Consider the following 25,652-nt stretch of genomic DNA (forward strand, 5'->3'; position numbering starts at 1 on the left):
TAAACTCTATAGAAAGAACAGGGAGGGGCACCTTGGAGGTGGAGTAGCACTGTATGTTAAAGAAGTGATAGAATCTAACAAGCTAGAAAACTTAGAAGGACTGGAGTCCTCCACAGAAACCCTGTGGGTGACAATACAAGGCCTGAAAGGAAATGTGCTACTGGGGACGTGTTATTGCCCTCCGGATCAAAATGTTGACAGTGACTAGGAGTTGCAGGAGGAAATCATGGAGGCGTCAAGGAGAGGCAGGGCAGTAATAATGGATTACTTCAATTACCCACACATAGACTGGGTAGACTCACAGTCAAGTAATGACAAAGAGGTCAAATTTCTAAATACACTGAATGACTGTGCCCTAGAACAGTTGGTCTTGGAATCAACCAGAGAGAAGGCGACCTTGGACTTAATCCTGAGTGGCACCCAGGACCTGGTGAGTGGTGTCAGTGTCATGGACCCCTTAGGGAACAGTGACCATAGTACGATCAAATTCAGTATACATGTGGGGAAAGAATCATCAAGGAAGTCTAAAACAGACACTCTGGATTTCAGAAGAGAAAACTTCTCCAAAATGAAGAGTATGGTGAAAAGCAAGCTGAAAGGAAAAATCAGGAGAGTCACTTTGCTCCAGAATGCATGGAGTTTACTCAAAACCACAATACTAGAAGCCCAGTTAGATTGTATATCCAAAAGGTACCACTAAGTCCAGGAGGATGCCAGTATGGCTAACAGGTAAAGTCAAGGAAGCCATAAAAGGGATCATTAGGAAGGGGACTGAAAATAAAACTGCTAATATTATAATCCCCTTATACAAAACGATGGTGCGGCCACACCTGGAGTACTGCATACAATTCCGGTCACCACATCTAAAAAAGGACATTGTAGAACTGGAAAAGGTGCAGAAGAGGGCAACCAAGATGATCAGGGACCTAGAGCACCTTCCTTATGAGCACCTTCTCCCATAACACCTGAACCAGTGGTCATCCTATGAAATTGATTGCCAGGAAATTTAGGACCAGGAAACGGAGGTACTTTTTCACACAACGCATAATCAACTTGTGGAATTCTATGCCACAAGATGTGGTGACAGCCAACAACCTGGATGGTTTTAAGAGGGGTTTGGATAGCTTCATGGAGGAGAGGTCTATCAATGGCTATTAGTCAGAGGGCTATAGGCCACCTCCAGCCTCAAAGGCAGGATTCCTCTGAGTACCAGTTGCAGGGGAATAACAGCAGGAGAGAGGGCATGTCCTCAGCTCCTGCCTGTAGACTTCCAGTGGCATCTAGTGGGCCACTGTGTGAAACAGGATGCTGGACTAGATGGGCCTTGGGCCAAATCCAGCAGGGCTGTTCTTACATTCTTAAGTCCTTGGAAGTTCTTACGTTCTTAAGTCCTCTGGATTTCTTCATGCCATTTTTCAAGTCCCCAGATGTGTATAGAATACTATCTTATGTTTAGAAACAGGTTAACTAGAGTTAGGCACAGGTGTGGCTTCGTACATTTAACTATTGGCTCAAATCAAATGCCTGCCCTCAGGGCCTTGCCCCCTTGGTTCTGAAAGATGAGTGTCACTCATCTTGGTGCAAGAGCCTCTATGATAATTTGGGCAGATATGGCTTTTTGCCGCAGTATCGATTGGCTTTGGGTCATGATGCTGCCAAAGAAATTATTAAACAGCATGTAGTGGATATGGAGAAGCAACTGGATTTGAGTCTGGTTGTAACCAGTAGTACTTTAGGTGGATTTTCAAACTATCCCTGGCCAGCTGTATACCTCACACTGTTGACCACCTTAAATCAGAGGAGAGCTTTTTCGCTGACACAGTTTAACGCCTTGCCCTCTGCTGTTTTAGATTGCAGATTTAAGGGGATACTGCTAAGGAAACGTTTGTCCATGTGGTTCAGGTGACATTGAGTCCGTCTTACATGTTCTTTTACACTGTGCATACTATAGGGACATTCGTACTATCTGGATTGAACCATTCTTTAAAAAGATAGGCCAGGTCAATCAGAAGAGTATTACATCTATCTCTTGGCAGATCAACATGCAGTTATTACAGTGGGGGCAGCAACATTCTTTGCGGCAGTCTGTAAACTGATATAGGAGCTACTGATTAGCTGTAACCAGTGTTCCCTCTAACAGGGATTCCCAGTTGTTGTTGACTACAACCCCCAGAAACCCCAGCTGCAATGGCTTGTGCTTAGAGATTATGGGAGTTGTAGTGAACAACATCTGGGAATCCCTGTTAGAGGGAACACTGACTGCAACTGATTCTTTTAATATCTTGCTGTTTTGTTATTAGTTTTACTGCTTTGACTTGATTTTGTTCTATACTGATTTTTATTTCGGTGACTGGTGACTGGTCACTGATGGTAATAAATTACTACTACTGCTGCTACTATTTGTGCAGTGTTGGCAACAACAGTAACATCTCTGAGCAGCTCTAAGCTGTATTGAACCAAAGCAGTGGTTGCTCTATCAGCTATAAGACTGAGAATGACATCTAAATGGCATACATAAGACCCCTAAACATTTCCTAAATATACTTATTAATTCTGCATATGTCACTGTTTATTTCTAGTCCACATGACTGGCCTGATCAACAATTCCGACTCAAGATATGCCATCATGTTAGCTAGTTCAGAAGCATAGGCGACTAGTTTATCTATTTTTTTAAAAATTGCAATAACTTGCATTTTAATATTAAGTATATCTGTGTGTACTGAGTATCTTCTTGCACTTTGAAAATTTTGTTCTTTAGTGGCAACTTTCCATGGAGACCTTATAAAAAAGGGAAGCCATGTAGCCAATGCCCAAAAGGAGATACTTGTGAAAATAACCTCTGTAGTAAGTATAGAACTGAACAAAGTAAACTTCATTTAAAAATATACAATAGGAACTATTAAATGAAAGTTAGTTTCTGTATGTTTCATCCTGATCACACACTCATGAGACCCTCTTAATTTGCTCGGCATGGAATTCAGAAAGAGCTATGCAGATAGCAAAAGGGTTGGTTCTTGTAAGTGGTCCAATTTTCCTTCATGCTAGGATGTCTGCACATACTCTGTGCAGTTGGTATCTGTTCCTTCTGGTAAGAAGATCTCTGTTGTGGTTGTGGGGCCCAAGGTCATTGTTTAGTAGGCCTTTATTGGTATGACTGGATGCTCATGGATTTAGCTGTTCTCTTCATTTTGTGGATCCTCTCCAGTGTCTGTCTCCTTGCCAACGAGGTTCTCCCCATCAAAAGGGAGGTCTTCATTCTACAACTTTGCTTGAGGCAAAAGAGAGGTGGACTTCAGCTATGCATACCTCCATAGTGCCACTGCTGCAGCCATGGTTATAGAACCGCAGTCTGTCTCATGCCAAACCAAGTAAAACTGTTGCTTGGTGGTTTGCAAGGCCCCTGAGAGAAGTCATGGTAGCTTCCTTTTGATCCGGTTGAAGTTGCTGAATAAAGAGTTCAAGCTTATCCAGGAGAAAGTGGGTGTAATGAGCCATATCTTGTAATTAGATATGCACAACTGGAGACTTGTAGTAGCATAAATCCGTTTTCCAAACAAATCCAGCTTCTTCCCATCTGGGTCGGATGGTGTAGAAAATAACTTTTGCTTGGCACCTTGTTGAGGAAACTCAACCACTATAGAGTTAGGTTTGGGATACAGAAACAAGTAGGACACATTACCTTGGTGCACCCTATAGAAGTTCTCTAATTTCTTAGAGGTTGGGTGAATCGAGGTTGGTTTGGTCCATCCTCCTTTGACTCCTTCGGTAACAGTAGACAGAAGCGGTAGATATATTGGTGTTGTGAATGCTGATTGGATGAGTCCAAACACAGGGTCTGCTGACTCCTGTATTGTGTGTTGAGTTTCTAGCTCTAGGGCTGATGCTATGGTCCGATTCTGTTCAAACTATGGTCTATGGTCCTCAGATGTGGTCTAGACAGAGGCATTCTTACCCCTGGACCTTGGGGCCCCGGTCCATGGCCTCCAAGTTCTTGGGGGCCTCCAAAGATTAGGGGGCCTCCTGCCACCACCCTGCACCGCCACTGCCCCCCCGCCAAACCATGATTTTCTGTAATTTTAGCAGCCATGTGTGTGGGGGGGGTGAGCCGAGCAGGCTTCCCCCGCCCCTGTGGAGGCGTTTGGTGGAGCGGCTGCTAGGCCTGTCCGTCCAGCCCAGTGGCCCTTGAAAACTGCAAGGCGCACCAGTGCAGTTTGAATATATCATTGCAAGCCCATGATGTCACTGGCTTGTAACGATCTATTCAAACTGCACAGGTGCGCCTCACAGTTTGAGGGCCGCTGGGACGGATGGACAGGCCCATCAGCCACTCTGCCTGTCCCTGCCACCACAGTGTAGGAAGGCCCACTCAGCTCAACTCCATCCCCGCACATGGTGGCTAAAATTACAGAAAAGTTGTGGTTTGGCACAGCTGGGCCTCACAGCGGTGGCAGAGGGAGGCCTCATGGTGGCGGGGGTGCGGGGAGCCTAGTGGCACCAGCACAGTCCAAGTGCCAAAATCAGGTAGGTGTGCCACTGGGACTGAATTCTATCCTTGTCCAGTAGATCATCCAAATGTGGGGGATCTGGTGGCAGTTCTTGGTCCATATACATCGAGGAGATGGTGTCTCCTGAGTCTGAGCCAAGTCATATGGCTCTGCACAGGGTCATATGGGTAATAGGGCCCTAAATCTGAGTGTTGGGAGCCCCCTGTATCCAGTTCCCAGTCAGGGTTACCTTCCCCTTCGGAATCCAGGTCAGGTTCCTGACGTTCCTCCTGGATCTGCCTCGCTTGCTGGCATTGGTGAGGTCACTACAGATGCCATCACTGCTTTAAGAGGGGCGGATTCTTTTTACACTTCTTTTTAGACCTAGTTTGGTCAACAGGCTTCGATTTCTTAGTGGGCTTAAGTCCTGAGGATGAAGCCTTCAGTGTTGGCAGCACTTGTTCCTTTAATGCTGGGAGTGCAGAACCCGGCTTGGGTACCGATGCCAGTTGTGATGCCTCCTGTGTCAGGAGCTCTGATTCCTCCAAGCACAGCATGCCAGAGCTGGTATGTTAATGCTGGGATGCTGGCTAGGGGGCGTGGCTTTGAGGGCTGAGGTAGCGAGTAGGGCCACTCCCACAATAGAGCATGGAGCCTCGAGGCTCAGTTCCTTTGGGCCTGTCTTGTGAAGGCCAGACCGATCTTACACAGATTAGAGCGGTGTGCTTCCTTAAGACTCGCTAAACGCTCCTCATGCCCATCCGATGAGGGGAGCTTCACAGAACAAGTAGTGCAATGCTTGAAGGAGACCTGTGCAGCCACAGACTGCCTCAGGCTCTCTGGGAGAAACGCTGGGGTGGGAGGACCGATCAAAAATAAAAATGCTAAGGGAAAAAAAGAGAAGAATGAGAGAAAAGATAGTAAGAATAAACACAAAGAAACAGAAGAGAAAGTATACACAGAGGCACTCTTAACCCTGGACCTTGGGGCCCTGGTCCATGGCCTCCAAGATCCAGGAGGGCCTCCTGCAACGCCACTGACCCTCCTTTTTTTGGGCATAATTTAAGCCATTATGTGCACAGCCAAGGGGTGGCAGCTGGGGTGAGGTGAGCTGAGCAGGCCTCATCTCTCCCATGGCGGCGGCAGCGGACGGAGTCACCGCTGGGCCTGTCTGTTCAGCCCAGCTGCTCTTGATAACTGCGAGGCAGTCCAGCCTGCCTGCGCACTTGAAATAGATAATCACAAGCCCATGACATGGCGGGGGAGGTGAGGCCTGCTCGGCTTACACCCACCCACCCCTGGCTGCCACCCCTCGGCCATGCACATGGCAGCTTAAATTATGCCCCCCCCCAAAAAAAATACCAGAGGTTCAGTGGGCATGAGGTGGCTGAAGGAGACCCCAAAGTAGGTTTCAGGGGGCCTTGTGGCAGGGGGGCCTCGTGGTGGGGGTGGTCCAGCTGCCCCAAATACCTAGTACCGCTGAGGTACCCCTGAGTGTACGAAGTTGGGTTTTTTAAAACAGTTCTCACATGTGCAGCAGAAGGTCTCCTGAAGTTGCTATCACACCGGTTGGCTGAGGGGGGTAACCAAGTGAGGGGGTATATGTGTCACCAAGGGGGCAGGGTTACCGCCAAAAGGCAGGAAAGCTCTAGAAGGTTCCAAGGTCCTGTCTATGCAGGTGTAGACATCCTAATGTGAAGGGACAATGGACCTCTACAAGAACTACTGTTACAGGCAAGCAACCTGATTTTAACAGTGAGTCGCATAGTTTTATTTACTTATTTAACACACTGGTATAACCAGGGGCGTAACTACTATTAGGCAAGGGGAGGCGGCTGCCTGGGGTCCCCCACGCCTCGAGGGGCCTCCCAGAGGCAAGTCATATGACTATATATTGTGAAGTGTGTATCAGCAAGGGGCCCATTTTAAAATTTTGTCTCTGGGCCCACTCCAGCCTTGTTACGCCCCTGGATATACCACCTGTAACCAAGTCTGAAGGTGGTTTACAACTAATTAAAAATATCTATAACCATTAAAATCAACAAGTAAAACAGATAAATTAAAATTTAAAATCAGATTTAAAGTATATGGCATAGGGGTTGCAAAAATTGATCCAATGTCTCAAGAAAATGTAATAAATTTTTATGGGGCAAAATGAAACTGTGCACTTGTGGCACTATTGCCTTAGAGATGAAACCTCTCTCCTATCTCAGTAGTGGGTGGCCTAGTATCTCCTGAGAGGGAACCTGCAAAATGTTTGCCTAATTAATGTTTGCAAGATTGGCAGAGAAAGTTTTGATTATGTATGTATATAAACATTGATGACTGTACATTTTAGATGATGCTATTCAGTGGGGATTCTTTGTAGTTCCTTGCCACATTGGGCCTGCAAAGAAAAACAAAGCTGAAATAAAATATTTTCTTTTTAATTTTTTCTTCATTTCTTATAACATTATACTCCCTGCTTCCAGGAAATGCTGAGCGTGATTATGAGGACAACAAACGTATGTATTACAGTTCTATTTTATTCTTTCAATTTATTACAAATAAAATATTCATGCTCATTAAAGATTATTTTTCTTTTCATGAATAGGCTATTCCCGGTGGTATCCACCTTTTGAACACCAGGTTATTTGTGATGAATCCTGTATTACTGTTGCAATTTTAAGGCCATTATTAATGTTTGTAGCATTTGCAGCTGTATACGGTTTACAAAAACGTTACTCCAATTTGAGTTTGCAAAAATAATTTCTGCTTTGTAACTGGCATTGAGAATAACACCTCATTTAATAGCTGGGTAACTAAAAGATCACATGTACATGAATGCTAAGATTATTTTCCTACACTTTTTCGTTTTTAAAGTAGATTTGGTTGATTTTGTTTTATAACTTGAAATTGTATTAGATTGTTACTTGTTGCAGTATTATTTATCTGTAAAACCAGAAAATATTAAAATAAAGTACATATCTATATATAGTAGTATTTAGAGTGTACATTATGTAAAAATAAATACAGTGGTCCCTCGACTTACAAACTTAATCCGTTCCGAATGCACATTCGTAGGTCGAAAAGTTCGTAAGTCGAAAAGCGGTTTCCCATAGGAATGCATTGGAAACGGATTAATTCGTTCCGGAGCCTAGGAAAAAGACCCAGACACCCAGTTTTTTGTGCAAAACTCTTTATCAAGTGCACTTTAAAGGCATGCAAACTGCACAGCAACATTACTTTTCAACAATAAACATTTACAACAGCACTTTATCATTTTTTTGGGACTTGATGCAGGTCACTTCAGGGCACTTTAAAGGCAGGCAGGCACACTCAACATGCCTCAGCCTCAGCCAACATTTCCTCCTGCCTTGTCTGCTTCACCACAAACCGGTCCATGGTCTGCTGCCTCTGTCTCTTGCGGAGCATTGCTCGCCATGGGGCAACGACCACATTATCAAAGTGCTCCACAGCTTCCTGGGCTGCAGCCTGATCCTCACTGAGATCGTTCACAAAGGTCTGCAGCTCTCCCCACAGTTCGCAGGCCCTCTTATAAGACGACGAAGGCAACTGCCTTGGCTCTTCCTCCTGCTCCTCAGGTGTGTTTGGCTGCACCCCTTGCTGCTCCTGTTCCTGCAGGCTCAACAGGTCCTCGGTGGAAAGTTCAAGGTTGTGTCCCTCGACCAATTCTTCCACGTCCTGTGTTGAAACCTCCAGGCCCATGGTCTGCCCCAGGGAGACGATCTCCTCTACCACGGCCTGCTCCTGTGTGCTGGATTCAGTGGAGGCAACGCAGGCTGCCCACAAGTTCTTCCAGCAACTGTTGAGGTTCCTCTGGCTGACACTGTCCCACGCAATTTTGATGAGCTGCAGGCAGCTCACGATATCGAAATGGTGCTTCCAGTAGTCAGCCAGAATGATGCCTGACCCATCCGTCATGTCCAGGCAACGCCGGAACAGCTCCCTCATGTACAACTTCTTAAAGCTGGCAATCAGTTGCTGGTCCATTAGCTGGATGAGGGGGGTGGTGTTGGGTGGCAGGAAGATGACTCGGATGAACTTGAATTCCTCCGCCAAGTCTTCTTCCAGCCCAGGAGGATGTGCAGGCGCATTGTCCATCAAGAGGATGGCCTTCAGGGGCAGGTTCTTCTCCTGGAGGTACCTCCTCACTGTTGGACCAAACACCTGGTTCACCCAGTCCACAAACAGGACCCGTGTGACCCAGGCCTTGGCGTTGGACCGCCACATGACGCTCAGCCTCTCCTTGTTGACTTTGTGCTTCTTGAAAGCATGGGGGTTCTCCGAATGGTAAACCAGCAGAGGCTTTACCTTCAGATCACCCCTGGCGTTTGCACAGAAGAGGAGGGTGAGGCGGTCCTTCATCAGCTTGTGGCCAGGCATCTTGGTCTCCTCCTGTGTGATGAAGGTCCTCCTTGGCATCCTTTTCCAAAAGAGGCCGGTCTCATCACAATTGAAGACCTGCTCCGGAAGGTAGCCCTCAGCAGTCACGGTCTCCAAGAACTCCGTGGCGAATTCTTCCGCTGCAGCCAGATCCGAATTTGCAGCCTCTCCGTGCCGGACGACACTGCGGATACCGGACCTCATCTTGAATTTCTCAAACCACCCGTGGCTTGCCTTGAACTCTTTGTGCGAAGTTCCTGGCTGCTGGGCGATCAGGTCAGCATGCAAGGCCCTGGCCTTGGCACACACGACTGCTGAAGTCACAGTGTCCCTTGCACGCTCCTTCTCGCGGATCCACAGCAGCAGCAACTTCTCCACCTCGTCCATGATGGCAGGGCGGTTCTTGGTAAGGATCGTGACACCCTTGGCTGTCTCACGACCCATAATCCTCTCCTTGTCCTTGAGGATGGTCGCAATGGTCGAAGCACTCCTGCCATACTCTCTTGCAAGGTCCACCACTCGCATGCCTTGCTCATGCTTGCGGATGATGTCCTGCTTGACCTCCAAGAGAATCAGCTCCCTCTTGCGCTTCCCGGACTCTGCTGGCTTCTTTGGTGCCATGACGCCACAAACGCTAGGAAGAAAAAAAAACATCATTAGGATCCTGAAGACAAAAGAGCAGAAAGTGCACTTTAACATGGCATGGAAAAAAGTTCAGTTTAACCAGACATGCAATTTAGCATCAAGTTGCAAAGAGCAGAAACCAAAAAGAACTCTTAAAACAGCAGAAAGGCCAGAAAGCAAAAAGGAGCCTTAAACCTGCTCAGAAAACCTAAACACAACCTCATGGCCAGCCTGAAAAATTTAGCATCAAGGTGCAAGGACCACAGGCAAAGAAAAATTTTTTACACATGGCATGGAAAGAACACCCCCCCACACACACACACACAAGACCCCCCCCCCGCAACCCCCACAGTAAAGAGAAGGAAAATCAACCTACAGTACCTTTCCAGCAGTAGAGAATTGCAGGAAAAAGAAACTCCAACACTCTCCAAGCAACTCCAACTGGCTCCAAATCTCTCTCTCTCTCTCTCTCTCTCTCTCTCTCTATCTCTATCTCTCTATCTCTCTCTCCAGCGCCACTCCACACCTCCTCACTCCACGCCTCGTACAACCCACAGAGGTCTGGAAGCATGGCACAGGGGTTTTAAAGCCTCCCATACGCAAAGCGCCATGGGAGAAGCAGTTTTCGGGGGGAAATATTCGGAAAAATTCGTAAGTCGAGGAAACTGCATCTAAAATTCGTAAGTCGAGGAAACCGCATCTAAAACCGCCAACGGTTTTCCGTTCGGATGTCGAAAAATTCGTAAGCGTGCGGCCACTTTTTCCGTTCGTAAGTCGAAAAATTCGGATGTTGAGTAGTTCGTAAGTCGAGGGGCCACTGTACAAAGCACATTTAAAATATTTTTGATTGTTTGGTGTGATTCACAATGTATAATGAGTAAATACGTATGTGATAAACTTAACAAGGTCGTTTATCTGTATCCAAAGGTTCCATATACAGCTGTATTTCCAACTCCAATTATTGTGGTAGCAAGCTTGAATTGTCCCCTTTGCTAAGCAGGATCCACCTTGGTTTCTATTTGAATAGGAGACTACACATGACCACTGTAAGATATTCCCCGTAGCAGATGGGGCAGCTCTGGGAAGAGCATCTGTATGCAGAAGATTGCAGGTTCTTTCCCTGGCATCTCCAGATAGGGCTGAGAGACTCCTGCCTTTAACATTTGCGAAACAGCTGCCAGTCTGTGTAAACAATACTGAGCTATTTTTTCCAAATGCCTGACTGAGTTGATAGAAGGCAGCTTCCTATTTTCCTGTCTTTTATAACAAAAGATAAATAATCAACCTAACAGTCAAGAATTTTTTCATTTAAAACAGTAGTGGATGAGGCTATAACACTCACTGCTATTTCTCATTACAATTTATCTTCCTTCTCTCCCCAGTGCTACTGCTTTGCTTTAAAAAAAAGGGGGGGGGGAAGCACAGCAAAACTATGAGAGAGCTGATCATTGAACTACCAATGTCTCTCTAAGCACGGGTGTTATATAGTTATATATAGTTATAGTTATATATAGTAATAGTTATCTATAGTTATCTATAGTAATATTTATAGAGAGAGAGAGAGAGAGAGAGAGAGAGAGTTATATATCTATATCTATAATAGAGCAAGGGGAGACAGTTGTCTGGGGGCCCACTGCCTTGGGGGGGCAGAGGCAAGTCACATGACTGACTCCCCCAGCCACGCACCCACCCGGGCTTCCTTCAGTTGTATTCATCCTCCAAAATTGATGTGAGTGTTAAGACCTGGAGCTACCAGAACAGCATGTCTTTCTCTAGGACCATTAAATGACTTGCATCATCCACAATTTACAAAACCTTTAAAAAAATAATTTAGGATGATGCTCTATTGTGGGACATAAGAGAGAGAGAGAGAGAATATGCTTTTTGTTACCACAATTCAGCCTCATTTAAGTTTTCTTTACTTCATGAGCTGAGCTTCAGTGAGTGGGGGGCCCATTTTAAAATCTTGTCTCTTAGCCCACTCCAATCTTGCTACACCCCTGTCTCCAAGTCCCCCTCCCCCCAAATTAACATTGGATCATAAGACGTAAAAAATTAAGAGCCAAATTGTATACAAGTGATACCATTTCTAATCTAGAGAGTCAGCTATGTTTACCATTTTTATAGAAAATCTAATGTGATTTGAAATAATTCAGAATTAAATGGTCAAAAATGGGAAGAGTCACTCCAGCCACACGGCCAACACAGCACAGTCCAATTTCGGCTCCAAACGGGGCCAAAATAACACATACACCCTGCAACTGACATCAAACCCAGGGGCATGTCTGGGGCTACGCTTGAAGCCCTGATTGGTGGCGGCCCAGGTTCTTATATTCACCCAATGGTGGCTCCGCCCCGCACTGTCCCTTCTGTAGAGTTTATATCCAGGAATAACTATGTCCCACTGGTTCTCACCATTCCACCAGGTTTCTGTTACACCCGCTATATCTATGTTTTCATTAGTAACCAAGCACCAGGGGCGTAGCTAGAGAAGAGGGGGCCTGTGTTCATCCCTCTCTCTGGTGGCCCCCCAGATTGAGGGAGATAATGAAGAAAATAGGGAGGGATGGAGCTGGAGGGCCCTCAGGATCTGGGGACCCATGTTCTTTGAACCCTTTCGCTCAGTTATAGCTACGCCTCTCCAGCTCACCCATCTTCGCTCATAGCCTTTTGGCATTAGTATAAAGACACCTATATGCCGAGTCCCTCACCTGGTGTTGGCGTTTGCTATCTCCCCTACCATCATTTGACTTTTTTGGCCAGCTGTCATGTGTTTCCTTCTGCTCAACTCCTGGCTCTACTCGGTCCCCTTCTGGTTTAGCCAAAATGTGTGCACCCACACACCTTAGGGGATTTTGCTGGCCGAACCAGATAGCACCCAGTTCCTGTCAGCAATCTCCCAGGCGTCATTTAAAAAGCTGTTCTGTGACTTTTTTGATTTTAAACACCAGCAGTCTGGTTCCATCTTGGTTCAAGTGGAGCCCGTCCCTTTTGTACAGACTTCACTTGCCCAAAAATATATCCCAGTACCTAACAAATCTAATCCCCTCCTCCTGGCACCACCGTCTTATCTATGCATTGAGACCCCTCAGCTCTGCCTGTCTCACTGGCCCTGCTCATGGAACAGGTAGCACTTCAGAGAACGCTACCCTGCGGGATTACATTAGATATAAGAAGCTGGGAGCTGAATCCAAGCAAGACGGAGGTGCTCATTGCTGGGGTTCGTAATCTTCAAGACGGGATAGAACTTGCTGTTCTGGATGTGGTTACACTCCCCTAGAAAGAACAGGTTTGTAACCTGGGAATGCTTTTGGACCCGGGTTTCACCCTGGTGCCTCAGGCTGAAGAATCAGGATTGCTTTTTACCAGCTGCAATTGATTCAACAGCTCCACCCGTTCCTTGAGGAGAATGACCTGAAAACAGTGGTACCCCAGCTGGTAATTTTCGGGTTAGACTACTGCGTGTGCTCTATATAAGGTTGGCTTTGTGTGTAGTTTGGAAACTTCAGATAGTTCAAAATGTGGCAGCCAGACTGTGGTATCCCGGAGAGACCACATTATGCCTGCTTTTAAAGAGTTGCACTGGCTGCTGATATGTTTCCAGGCAAAGCACAAAGTGCTGGTTGTTACCTTTAAAGCCCTGAATGGATTTCATAAGAAAGTACCTTTCTCTACAAGACCCCACCACTCATTAAGATAATCTGGAGGGGTACATCTTCGCATGCTACCAGTTCATCTGGTGGCAACCTGGGCTCTGGCCTTCTCAGTTGTTACCCCTGGGTTGTGGAACCCGCTCCCCATGAGTATTATCTTCCTTGGAGGCCTTCAGGAGAGCCTTAAAGGCCACCTTTTTAACCTGGTTTTTTAAGCTATTTAATTTAAATCTTAATCTGGTTTAAATGTTTTTGTTGTTTTTTTCAAAAAAAAAATAAGCATTTTATTGTGTTTTTAATTCTAATATAAACCGCCCTGAGCGAGCCACTTTTAGAAGGGTGGTATATACACTGAATGAATGAATGAATGAAAGAAAGAAATTAAAGAAGTGGGAGCACTGGATTTGGGCTAGGGGAGGGGGCCGAGGAGAACTTTAAGTCAATTGATTATAGGTATTTTGTATGAGAAATCTTTGGCTCGAAACCCCAACCAACCTCAGCCCCACCATGACTTACAAATACAGTATTAACAGCAGGCTGCAATGCAGGGCTGTCATAAACTTTTCTCCTAGTCATTGCGGGCACCAACCTGCAACATGAGGATAATGGGCAAGTTTGTATTAGAATGACATTGGGCACACGTTTTTTAAACTTGTGCACCACTCAGAGCCTTTGGATGGGCAGACTAGAAATGTAATAAATAAACCAACAAACAAACTGCCATCTTTGGTGTAACTTTTTGTTTCTGATGCCCAGTCAGCCATATTAAAATCCTAGCTTTTCCCATTGACTTCTATGGACAGGCTCGGACTGGCCTACCAGGAGGCAAGGCATTTTCCCAGTGCGCCCTGCTGCTCTCTGAGTGTGAGCGCCCTCCCGCCTCCGCAGCGTCTGCCTCTCTCTTGCAGGGCGCAGCCAACAGGGAATCTCACCTGTGTGCGCGCCCTGCTGCTTTCCAAGAGTGTGTGTGAGCGGCACCTCCGCCCTCAGCCAGCCTGATTCCCGGCCCCCTCCTGCCTCCATTCTTCCAGCGCCTTGCAGCCCCCTCTCACGCGCCCTGCTGCTTTCCAAGTGGCGCCCTCAGCCTGCCTGAGCCCCGGCCCCCTTCCCTTTCTCCGTTGCACCAGCGCCTGCCTCTCTCACTGGGCACCGAGGGCAGGAAATCTCTGCATCCAGGCAGGCTGCTGTGGAGTGGACACAGGGCTTCCCTTCATTCTCCTTGCTGTGCTCTGCTCTGAGTCAAAAAAGTAGTTGCTACTCTAGCTCGGCTATGCTTGCTAACCAAACCAGAGCAGAGAGCCCCAGCCTCTCAACCTGCCCATAACATGTGTGTACAGTTCATATGGAGTGTAACAGTATTTCCTGCAGTTAATCTGAACGCGGCACCTCCTAACCACTGCTATTATTAACTGCAGAAAGAAAAGATTTCAGCCTCCAGTCATGTCTCCCAAGTGCTGGGATTGGGAACCTGGTCCCTCTCCTTACTACTAGATAGAATAGTCAAAACATTAGAAAGAGGCGCTCTCCTTCCTCCTCCCACTACCTGCCTCCTCGCTTGCTCTCTCACTTTGTACCTGCACAGACTCACTCCTCACCTCATTCATGTGAGTGAGGATCTTCAGGTCAGATTGAGGAGAAAGGGGGCATGGGGAGCAAGAGCACACACACACAGTCTCATCCATTTCAAACAGTAAGCATCATTTCAATCATTCATATTTCAAACAGTAAGCAAAAATGGAGAGGGATGCATGCATATAGGGTAATGGGGATATGAAATGGGGAGATATCAGGGCAAAATCACTCTGTGTCTGTGATTCTCCTGGTGGCTGTGACTGACTGAGTGGGGAAAGAATCATTCCCAAAAAGAAGCAAAAACAAAACACAAAACATACAGTACCTGTAGAATCCAGGGCAAAAATGCAGTACATTTTAATTCCTTAATGCAGCATAATGTTCATTTAATTTTCAGTATGATTATTTTGACTAAATTGAGTCAAATTTACAGGCATAGGTAGGGACTATTTTTAAGATAGTCAGCATCGTGTAGTGGTTAGAGTGCTGGACTAAGACCGGGGAGACCCGAGTTCAAATCCCCATTCAGCCATGATACTAGCTGGGTGACTCTGGGCCTGTCACTTCTCTCTCAGCCTAACCTACTTCACAGGGTTGTTGTGAGGAGAAACCTAAGTATGTAGTACACCACTCTGGACTCCTTGGAGGAAGAGTGGGGTATAAAATGTAAAAAATAAAATAAAATGGTGAAGATAAGGAGCAAGGACTACTTGAGTATTTTGCCTGCTTAATCATGAATGTATGCACAAACAGTACTGTAGATTATTACTTACTTAGCCAGCAGGGATAGATTAGAGTACCTGAGGTACAAATTGTCCATATTCAGGCCAATATAAGATACAACCCTGGCCAGCATGAGAACTGCCCTGGGGAGAGGCCAGTACCGGGCCTTTCTTCCATACAAGAAAAAGTTAAGGAAAGCACCTGCTATACAAGCCACAAAACAAGTTTATCCCTAGTCCAAGTGTGTGTGTGTATGAATGAAATTGAAAACAAAAACTCTGGGGATGACAAATCCTGTAGGTAGCATTGCTAACATTTAGCTGTGTACTTCTGTATTAACTTGCCAGGATTCTAGGACAGAGAGCACCAGCCTATTCCAGAGCCAAATAAGTTGCATCTTTGGCAACCATACCAGTGACAGGGGACAGCATGAGCTGCAGCACCACCACGATTCCCCACTTCACAGATGCAACAGCCCAGCAACTCTACAGAGACAAACCCAGCAAAGGCAAAAAAGGCTGGGGATGATGGAGTCCATCAAGTGTTCTGACAAAAGAAAGCAAGCCAAAATGGATGATAAAGAGGATGATAATAATATTAATATTATAATATTTATATTATAATAATATATTAATAAGTCATTATTGAAGTAATAATAAGTAATAATAAACCATGATTGAAGTAATAATAATAAAGCCATTATTGAAGTATTTTATTAATTTCCTAACCTAACACATATATCCAAACTAAAGCCCGGCGCCCTCCCCAAATACATTCCCCCGCCCTCCCAGTGCCACCAGTCTGGCCCTGACTCTACTAAAGAGTAGAGTCACTTTTCATCAAAAGTTCTTAAAGTGGTTTACAAAGAAAAATAAATACAGAACAAGATAAAGACTCTCATTTCCATCCAAGAGGTGTACCTTCTCAGATTTAAACCCCCAAATATATGCTGTTCAAATAATGAGATGATTCAGTTTCTTTTCATCTCTCTCTCTCTCTCTCTCAAGAAAACTTTTCGTCCTGGCTGAGGCTTATCTTCCATTTTTCTACCTGGCGCCCCCTGGTGGACTGTAGCTTCAATCAAGGCCAGTTTGAGAAGCGATATGAATCTCTTCCCTCCGTTCAGTAACGTAAAGCGTGCCATCAAGTCAATTTCGACTCCTGGCGCCCCCAGAGGCCTGTGGTTTACCACTGCCTCCTCCTGCAGGCTTCTTCCTATATCGCTGCTGCCTGATATAGTACCAGCGAGTCCAACCCGTAACCTTGTGCTTGTTAGTCAAGTCAAGCATTTCCCCACTGCGCCACTTCAGTAGGTCTTTATTCAGTAGGACACACAAAATCACACCTTTGCATTCCGAGTGCCAGGAGAACTACTGACCCGCTCGGTAATTATAATCCCTACAGCGAGCACAGTAAATTCTACCCTTCAGCAATAGGCATACTTGGAGACGTGACCTGTTGCTTCTCTCACTCACACGACGGGCAAGCAACCTCCGTTTCCTATCCTGAATATGAAATCACAGGCTGCTATCCGAAAGGGATAACTAATCCTAGTCCTCTGGTGTCAAGCGGGAGGCTTTCTTTCTCTTAACAACTGCTCAGTCGATTCCCCTAACCACACCAGCCTGCCGCGAGTTACAATCCTATGTGCAACGACCACCAGGAAGCAGATCCCATTGAAATCCGCAGGATTTACTTCTGAAATCTGCTTAAAATTGCATCAGGGCTTGTCCGAATCCAGTTTGGAAGCTGGATATATATAAGAGACAGAAGGCAACACAGAAGGAATGATAAGGCTGCAATCCTAGGCGCATGCTTACTTGGACAGAAACGCTACTGAACTCAATGGGGTGGCGATCACGGACTTCCTCGAGGCGTGCGGAGGAGGAGCGGGCTGCAGCGCCGGCATGGTGTGGCTTCTGCGGCGCCGGGGATTCCCTGCAGCGACCGTTGGAGGGCGGCAACGGCCAGCGCGCCAGCCTTGGGGTGCCTGCCCGCACCACGATGCGGCTCTTGAGCCGATGGCTGGGGCTGTGGGTCGCGCTGGGGCTGGTCGCCCTCAGGGAGGCGCGGCGGCGCGACAAAAAGAAGTTTGTGCCGCTGCCTTATCCCAAAATCACCAACAGGACCTTTATCAATCAGTGCCTGGACACCCACAACAAGTTCCGCTCCGAAGTCGACCCGCCCGCTTCGAACATGCTCTACATGGTTGGTTGGTGCGCGCTGCGCTGGGCGAGGGAAAGCGGGGCGAGGCCCGGCGGGCGGCGGGCAAAGGAATGGAAATCCCCGTCGCCAGTTGGGTGCTTCAAGGAGAAGCTGCCACCCATGCACCCCACTAACCGTTTCACGCCTGCAAATAACAGAATGCAGCCATTAAACCAGTCCTCCGTTAGGAAGGGCGAAGAGAATGGCCTGCTTGAAAAGGCGTGAGTGTTGCTCACGGAACTTCCCCCCGTCAGGCAGACGTGAAGGGGCTGCGTGGAAGGGGAGAAGCAGGAACTCCGTTCGGTGAAGGAAGCTTTTGTCTCGGATGGGCCTCCCAATCCTGCCCGTGTTCACTAGTCGGCCAATCAAAGACCCCTTAGTCATATAATCTTCAATTTTATTATCATAATTTAAATCTGTTGTTTTACTGATGATAATTTTTGAAGCTGCTTTGATAGTACCTAAACGCAGGGTATAAACAAGCAAACAAATGAGTAGATTAGATTAATTAAGTATGCACAGGATTAAGAACAATTGTTTTGAGGCATGAGGCCGGCTTTGTTTTTAGAAGATTAAGGCAAGTGTGATCTGCATCATCTAAAAATAATTATTCCCTTCTATGTGAGAGAAATTTAAGATTGTGCTTGGTGTTTGCAGTTTTTCTAAGTTCCTGTATTAAAATAATTTTTATAAATATGTTAACCTGTGCCTACCTTATTTATTTATTATCCATCTTATTTATTTATTATTCCTCTGTGTAAACCGTCCTGAGCCATATTTGGAAGATCAGTATAGAAATCATATAAATAAATTAATAAAATAAAATAAAATACCTTCCATTGCCTTCCATATTAATGTATAATGGGCATAATAATTTTAGATCCAGGGGTAAAGAAATGTTGGCTCAGTTTATCAGCCAGACAAAATATTTTAGTCATCAAGCTGTGTTGGTACATTGCTCATCAGGACTTTTTTCACTCATCAGGCATCATTTTTCACTCATCACACACTAGTAGACCAGTGGATTTCTGCAGCCCTGCTTATATCTATTTCTGCAAGAACTGGAAATGTTATGATCCTTATGGAGGATGCATAACCAGAGGACCTGAGGGCAAAAGGGAGATACCAGCAGACTTGGGGTAATGGGTAGATACATAGGTTTTATAAACAGAATGAAAAACCCCATAGGTTTAAAAAACCCAAAACTGTCCCAGAGTAACTCAATGAAACGGAATGTTCAAAGACTCAGAGAGCACTTAATAGACAACCAGGTGGGCAGAACCAATGGAACTCAGTAGTAAGGAGATGGGGAAGATGGACTTGAACAAAAAGAGTATAAATGTATCCGATTAGACAGTCACAGCCCCTTTTGCTTCTGAGGAGAAAAGACATATACAATCCTCTCTCACCAGCCATTACCTTTTTGAGGGGGAAGAGGCTTGACACATTTAAACTCTTGATGGAAGGATCAAACTATTTATTTTTACATATTTTATACCATGCCATTCTACTCTAAAATGCTCAAGAAAGCTAAGAACATTTATTCTGTACAATAAAATCACATACAAAATTTAAAAGTATCAAACAATACACATTGAAAATAAGACGTTATAAGGACGATGAAATACGTATTTCCACACTGTAAAGCTTTTTCAATAACCTTCTTTAATGCGCAATAAAAGTTAAAAATTTAAAGACATTCACAAGTTTAAAACTTAAGAACTAAACCACAGAAAACTAAACCACAGATGTAACAAAATAGCAAATGTTACGATGTAAGACATCCAGGGGCGTAGCAAGGTTTTAGTGGGCCCAGAGACAATATTTTAAAATGGGCCCCCCCTCACTGAAGCTCAGCTCATGAAGTAAAAAACTCTTAAATGAGGCTGAATAGTGGTAACAAAAAGCATAGTAAAATTTATATATATATATATATATACACACACACACACACACACACACCTATGTGCCACAACAGAACATCATCCTAAATTATTTTTTTAAAGGTTTTGTAAATTGTGGACGATGCAAGTCATTTAATGGTACTGGAGAAAGACATGCTGTTCTGGTAGCTCCAGGTCTTAACACTCACATCAATTCTGGAGGATGAATACAACTGAAGGAAGCCCGGGCGGGTGTGCAGCTGGGGAAGTCAGTCATGTGACTTACCTCGGGGGGGCCCCAAGGCAGTGGGCCCCCAGACAACTGGCTCCCTTTGCCCTATTATAGTTACACCCTTGAAGACATCCTCAGTGCTATACAAAGGTGGCTGAGTTTTGTTCTTAAATACAACTCCACACCATGATTCAGCTAAAGAACTGAAGGTAATCAACCAATCCTGTGCAGCTCCCAATATCAGGGGGTGGAGGGGGGGACCGTGGAAGGAGGGGGAAGAACACAAAAGCATGATGAAGTTCATACATTCAATAACCAATGAATTCCATTGCTTCTCTCATTTTCTCTTTAACATTTATAGTGGGGTGAAACTGTTCTATACAGGTGAAACTCGGAAAATTAGAATATTGTGCAAAAGTCCATTAATTTCAGTAATGCAAATTAAAAGGTGAAACTGATATATGAGATAGACGCATTTACATGCAAAGCGAGATAAGTCAAGCCTTAATTTGTTATAATTGTGATGATCATGGCGTACAGCTCATGAAAACCCCAAATCCACAATCCCAGAAAATTAGAATATTACATGGAACCAAGAAGACAAGGATTGTAGAATAGAACAATATCGGACCTCTGAAAAGTATAAGCATGCATATGTATTCAGTACTTGGTTTGGGCCCCTTTTGCAGCAATTACTGCCTCAATGTGGCGTGGCATGGATGCTATCAGCCTGTGGCACTGATGAGGTGTTATGGAAGACCAGGATGCTTCATTAGCGGCCTTCAGCTCTTCTGCATTGTTTGGTCTCATGTCTCTCATCCTTCTCTTGGCAATGCCCCATAGATTCTCTATGGGGTCAGGTCAGGCGAGTTTGCTGGCCAATCAAGCACAGTACACTGTATACTTTTCAGAGGTCCGATATTGTTCTATTCTACAACCCTTGTCTTCTTGGTTCCATGTAATATTCTAATTTTCTGGGATTGTGGATTTGGGGTTTTCATGAGCTGTACGCCATGATCATCACAATTATAACAAATTAAGGCTTGACTTATCTCACTTTGCATGTAATGCGTCTATCTCATATATCAGTTTCACCTTTTAATTTGCATTACTGAAATTAATGGACTTTTGCACGATATTCTAATTTTCCGAATTTCACCTGTATATATGGCTTCTCTGATTTTTCGTTTCCTCGGGGTGGGGGGAGCTTTACATTGAAAATATCTGAATGAAAAAATACAGAATAGTATTTAAGCAATAAACAGGTACTTAAGGACATCTTTCCTTTTCTTATTTCAAAGGCACATCTAAACAGAATTATTTTCACTTTCTGGGTAAAGAAAAGGAGAGAAGTCAGACTTCTCTGAAGAGAATAATCCCAAGCCTAAATCTGACTACAGAAAAGCTCCCATGCCTGCTGGAGTACCAGGAGCAGGGCTTCCAGTGATCTTACTACACTGGCAGGCCCTTATGGAATTAGGTGGTTCTCCTGGTATTTATTTATTTATTTATTTATCTATCATATTTTTATACTGCCTATATGTACATCTCTAGGCAGTGTACAAAAATTAAAACAGTATTAAAAAGTAAAAACAGATTACAATTCCATAAAACAAAATAAAAGCACTCTCATAAAACAAAACAAATTATTAAAATTAATTCCAGTTAAAAGCCTGCAAGAATGGGTGTGTCATGAGGGTCTTCATGAAAACAAACAGAGAAGGAGATGCTCTTATTTCAACAGGGAGCATATTCCAAAGCCCCAGAGCAGCCCCAGAGAAGGACTGGACCCAAGTTGCCACCAAAGAAGCTAGCAGCAACTGTAACCGGATCTCCTCAGATGATCTTAATAGGTGGCAGGGTTCATGACAATGGAGGTGCTCTCTTAAATCCTAATCCTAATCCTAGACAGTTTAAAATATTTATAATTCCATTTCTTGAGAAGACTTCCTATGATACATTTCAGAACATCTGATTCTGTATATCTCTAAAATCTACTGCCTTGTAGGCAAGCCACTTTCAGAACTGCAACCACTGAAATAATTTGTTCTGGAGTAGTCTACTGAAACTTCAGGATTGCATTTCTTATTTTTACACAGTGATTCTATATGTAAATACAATACTACTGTTTCCATTCTGCAGCCATGTTTAGAAGGTAACGGGATAAAAAGGTGTAGATATGCTACAAAAAAATCACGATTTATGCCAGGGTTTCTTAACCTTGGGCCCCCAGATGTTGTTGGACTACAACTCCCATCATCCCCAGACATGGCCTTTGTGGCTGAGGATGATGGGAGTTGTAGTCTAATAATGTCTGGGGGCCCAAGGTTAAGAAACCCTGGTTTATGCTTTTTTGCATATTACATTCTTTCCTACTTGCATATATTTGTTTCAGATATTTAGAATATATGTGGATATATAGATATGCATTTGGGAATGATGTGCCACCTAATGGTGCAGCGGGAAGCAACCTGCCTAGAGAGCAGGAGGCTGTTGGTTCGAATTCCCACTGGTGTGTTTCCCAGAATATGGGAAACTCCTATATCGGGCAGCAGCGATATAAGAAGGTGCTGAAAAGCATCATCTCATACTGCACAGGAGAAGGCAATGGTAAACCCTTCCTGTATTCTACCAAAGAAAACCACAGGGCTCTCTGGGCGCCAGGAGTCGAAATCGACTTGATGGCACACTTTATCTTTACTTTATGATGAGAGGAGGTCAGGAGTCGACACCAACTCGCCAGAACAACCTTTCCTTTTTCCTTTATTTGGGAATGATACTTATCAGTATTTTGACAGTTTAACTTTTGTGCATATAATACATCCTATTCCTTTGTATTCATTAGATAAGATCATTTCAAGTGTACAGAAGACACATATTGCACTTTTATCTTTCAAAAAGTTAAGCTCTTGTGTAACATGCTGAGGCTATTCACACGAGCCGCCCAGCCTGGGTTGGGCTGCTGGTGTGCCTAACCCCAGTGCTTCCACCCCTCCTAGCCCAGTTTTTTACCTTGGCCTTTAACTGGGGTTAAGGGGTGTGAATGTGTGTGCTCAGGGCCAGGGGCATGTGTGCTCAGGCTGCATGAAGCCCGAGCGCACACAGAGTCAGGCACCTAGAGCACCCAACTCGCAGGGGATTCCCCCAGTGCACCTCACTCATTGGGATATCTGGAGGCTGGGATGCATTTTCCTGGCCTCCAGAACTCTGTGCTGCACAATGTAGATCATGTGGGTGCATGAACTGCCCACACGTGAACCTTGCTCATCTGGGGGAAGGTAAGATGGATCTTGTCTTCCCCCTGCTGCACCCCACCCCGCCCTCCAACAATGATCATGTGCACGACCCTGCTGACTACATGATTACTTTTTTAAAAAAAGAATCACTCTCCAAATATGTGTAAATCTTTGGACTGCTATCAGTTTATTCGCTAGATATTGCAAATGTCTTAGGAGGAAAATAACTTAGCTTAATTTAGAAGGCATCCAAAGAAATCCTTACATTCTGTATTTCTCACTGAAGGTGTTATGTCAATGCATTTATATCCATGGCTAATATTGGCTAATAGCTACAAGAAGACTAATTAAAATGTGCATTTAAAAGCTATGAACAACACTTTTGTATTTTACAGACATGGGATCTAGCTTTAGCTAGAACAGCTAGAGCATGGGCACGAAGATGCACTTTTCTGCACAACCCATTTAGAAAGAAAAAAGGAGGTGGCCATCCTGATCCTAGATTTAATCCCTCTGGAGAAAATATATGGATTGGAAATGCCATCAGACAGCCATTTGATCCTATTAAAGCCATCCGTGTTTGGCTCTCGGAGAGAATTTACTATGATTACCAGAAAAAATTATGTACACACATATGTGCTCATTATACTCAGGTAACTTCTGTTCTTTGTTCAGATAATCTATACATTTTGAAACAAAATATCAAAAACCCAGATCACTTGAGCCAGCAGGTACTAGTTATTATGCAGTAGAGGCTCTTACCCCCCACCCCACCCCCAGGTCCTGCTATGCTGCCTCTTGTGGCGAGGGGATGTTCCTGGGAGGGATGAGCAAAGCACACCAAGAGGTATACTCCCATTCAGGTCACCCAACATGCAAAGGTCATCGCAGCTGTCCAGCTAAAGCAAGTAGGCACCTATACTGAGCAGCAGCGATAAAGGAAGGTGTTGGAGGTGGATGATCACTTCAGTGACAACAACAAAGGCATCATTTCATACTGCACAGGAGAAGGCAATGGTAAACCAGTCCTGTATTTTACCAAGAAAACCACATGGATAGACAAAATAGAATGATTGTCGATGTAGTTCCTGATGTTGGGCCCCTCAGGTCAGATGGTACTCAACATGCTACTGAGGAAGAGCTGAGGATTTCTCAGAGTACCAATGATGTTTCTGATGCAATTAGACTAAAGCCTTTTGGACGTCTAGCAACTGATGCCACCGTGCAGAAAAAGAAGATCTGAAGCTGCAAGGACAGAATTACAATGGGAACGTGGAACGTAAGAAGCATGAATATGGGAAAGCTCGACACAGTGAAAAATTAAATGAATCTACTGCAGATTGACATCTTGGGCATCAGTGAATTAAAATGGACTGGAATGGGACACTTTCAGTCAGAAAACCATACCATTACTACTCGGGACACGAAAACCAGAGAAGGAACAGTGTTGCTTTCATAGTCAGGAAGGATATAGCAGTGACAGTACTTAGACACAATGCAGTCAGTGACCGACTAATATCAATTAGATTTCTAGGACAACCCTTTAACATGACAGTTCTTCAAGTCTATGCCCCAACAACTGATGCAGAAGAGGAAGTTGATGAGTTTTATGCTCAAATCCAGTCTGAAATTGACAGAATGTGCAAGCAAGATGTGATGCTGGTGGTTGGGGACTGGAATGCCAACGTTGGAAAAGGTAAGGAGGAAAACATAGTTGGCCTATATGGCCTAGGAAACAGAAAATAAGCAGGAGAACGACTTACTAGTTTCTGCCAAGCCAATGATCTCTTCATTGCTAACACATTCTTCAAACAACCAAAGGAAATGGTTGCCTATAGACATGGACATCGCCAGAAAGAGTATAAGCACTCCAGTCTTTAGCATAACTATTATTCTATGCACATAAATAGAATCAATGTAAAGTTATCAATTTCCCTGTCACAGGTAAACGATAAGTGTACCCTGATATTAGACACCTAAGAATGAACATCTGTAGCTCATCATTAGTAGAAATATTCCATATATATGCATATATTTTGTGTCAGTCTGAATAGGGTTTATTATTTTAAATTATTTGCTGAAATTGCAATTCATGGGCAATGCTAAACTCCTCAAATTATGTTTAAAGGAACTGACCTCTCATGACCTTCTTTATAATAATTATAACAATTCTTGGTTGACTCTGATTCACAAACTAGCCAAGTACATTCACAGAGTGATTGCTTGCAGGGCAAGGTCTTCCTTAAAATTAGACCCAGGTAACTGAGCTTCAAGAGGATCTAACAGCAAGTTAGACTTCTGGGACTTCTCCTTAGAAGTCTCAGAAGTCTTCTGTTTTTCTTTGCAATATTCTCCAAAGCAAGAAAATTATATGTTGGAACTGAATTCCAGACTATTTATCTTAGTATTTTCCTGATACATGGCCTTGACTGTGTTTATTTTACATTGTCTGAATATGCGATATTGTAGCAGTCATGCAATAAAACTCAACTGTACATCTGGCCCACTAACGAGGTGTGAGGCAGCCACCTGAGGCAACAGATGGGCAGGGGGAGCACATTAGCTGTCTGGGCACTGTTCTACTGTCACTGTTTTACCATCCACTTCATTAGTGAGCGGGTGGGCACTCCTACTTGCCATTGGTTGTCATGGT

General features: G+C 44.6%; 2 protein-coding genes across 6 annotated transcripts in view; one reads left to right on the forward strand and one right to left on the reverse strand.

Moving 5' to 3' along the window:
* The window catches only part of LOC128327235 (ancylostoma secreted protein-like), a 77,622-nt gene that overhangs the window by 20,903 nt on the left and 31,067 nt on the right, over positions 1 to 25,652 (forward strand). For 2 of the 5 annotated variants that reach the window (XM_053255759.1, XM_053255760.1), the window contains 3 exons: positions 2,760 to 2,845; positions 6,957 to 6,989; positions 23,395 to 23,652. In XM_053255759.1, the coding sequence (XP_053111734.1) occupies positions 2,760 to 2,845; positions 6,957 to 6,989; positions 23,395 to 23,652 (377 nt within the window). Of the gene's footprint in view, positions 1 to 2,759; positions 2,846 to 6,956; positions 6,990 to 16,573; positions 17,652 to 23,394; positions 23,653 to 25,652 lie in introns of those variants that run through there. The other 3 variants (XM_053255761.1, XM_053255762.1, XM_053255757.1) reach the window with 2 other exon arrangements.
* LOC128327236 (tigger transposable element-derived protein 1-like) lies at positions 6,600 to 16,624 on the reverse strand. The gene is made up of 2 exons (XM_053255763.1): positions 16,364 to 16,624; positions 6,600 to 9,505 (listed from the first exon to the last, which is right to left on the reverse strand). The coding sequence occupies exon 2, from the start codon at positions 9,490 to 9,492 to the stop codon at positions 7,804 to 7,806; it is 1,689 nt and encodes a 562-aa protein (XP_053111738.1). The 5' UTR covers positions 9,493 to 9,505; positions 16,364 to 16,624; the 3' UTR covers positions 6,600 to 7,803.

The sequence above is a fragment of the Hemicordylus capensis genome, chromosome 5 (genome assembly GCF_027244095.1).
Source record: "Hemicordylus capensis ecotype Gifberg chromosome 5, rHemCap1.1.pri, whole genome shotgun sequence".
Taxonomy (NCBI): Eukaryota; Metazoa; Chordata; class Lepidosauria; order Squamata; family Cordylidae; genus Hemicordylus; species Hemicordylus capensis.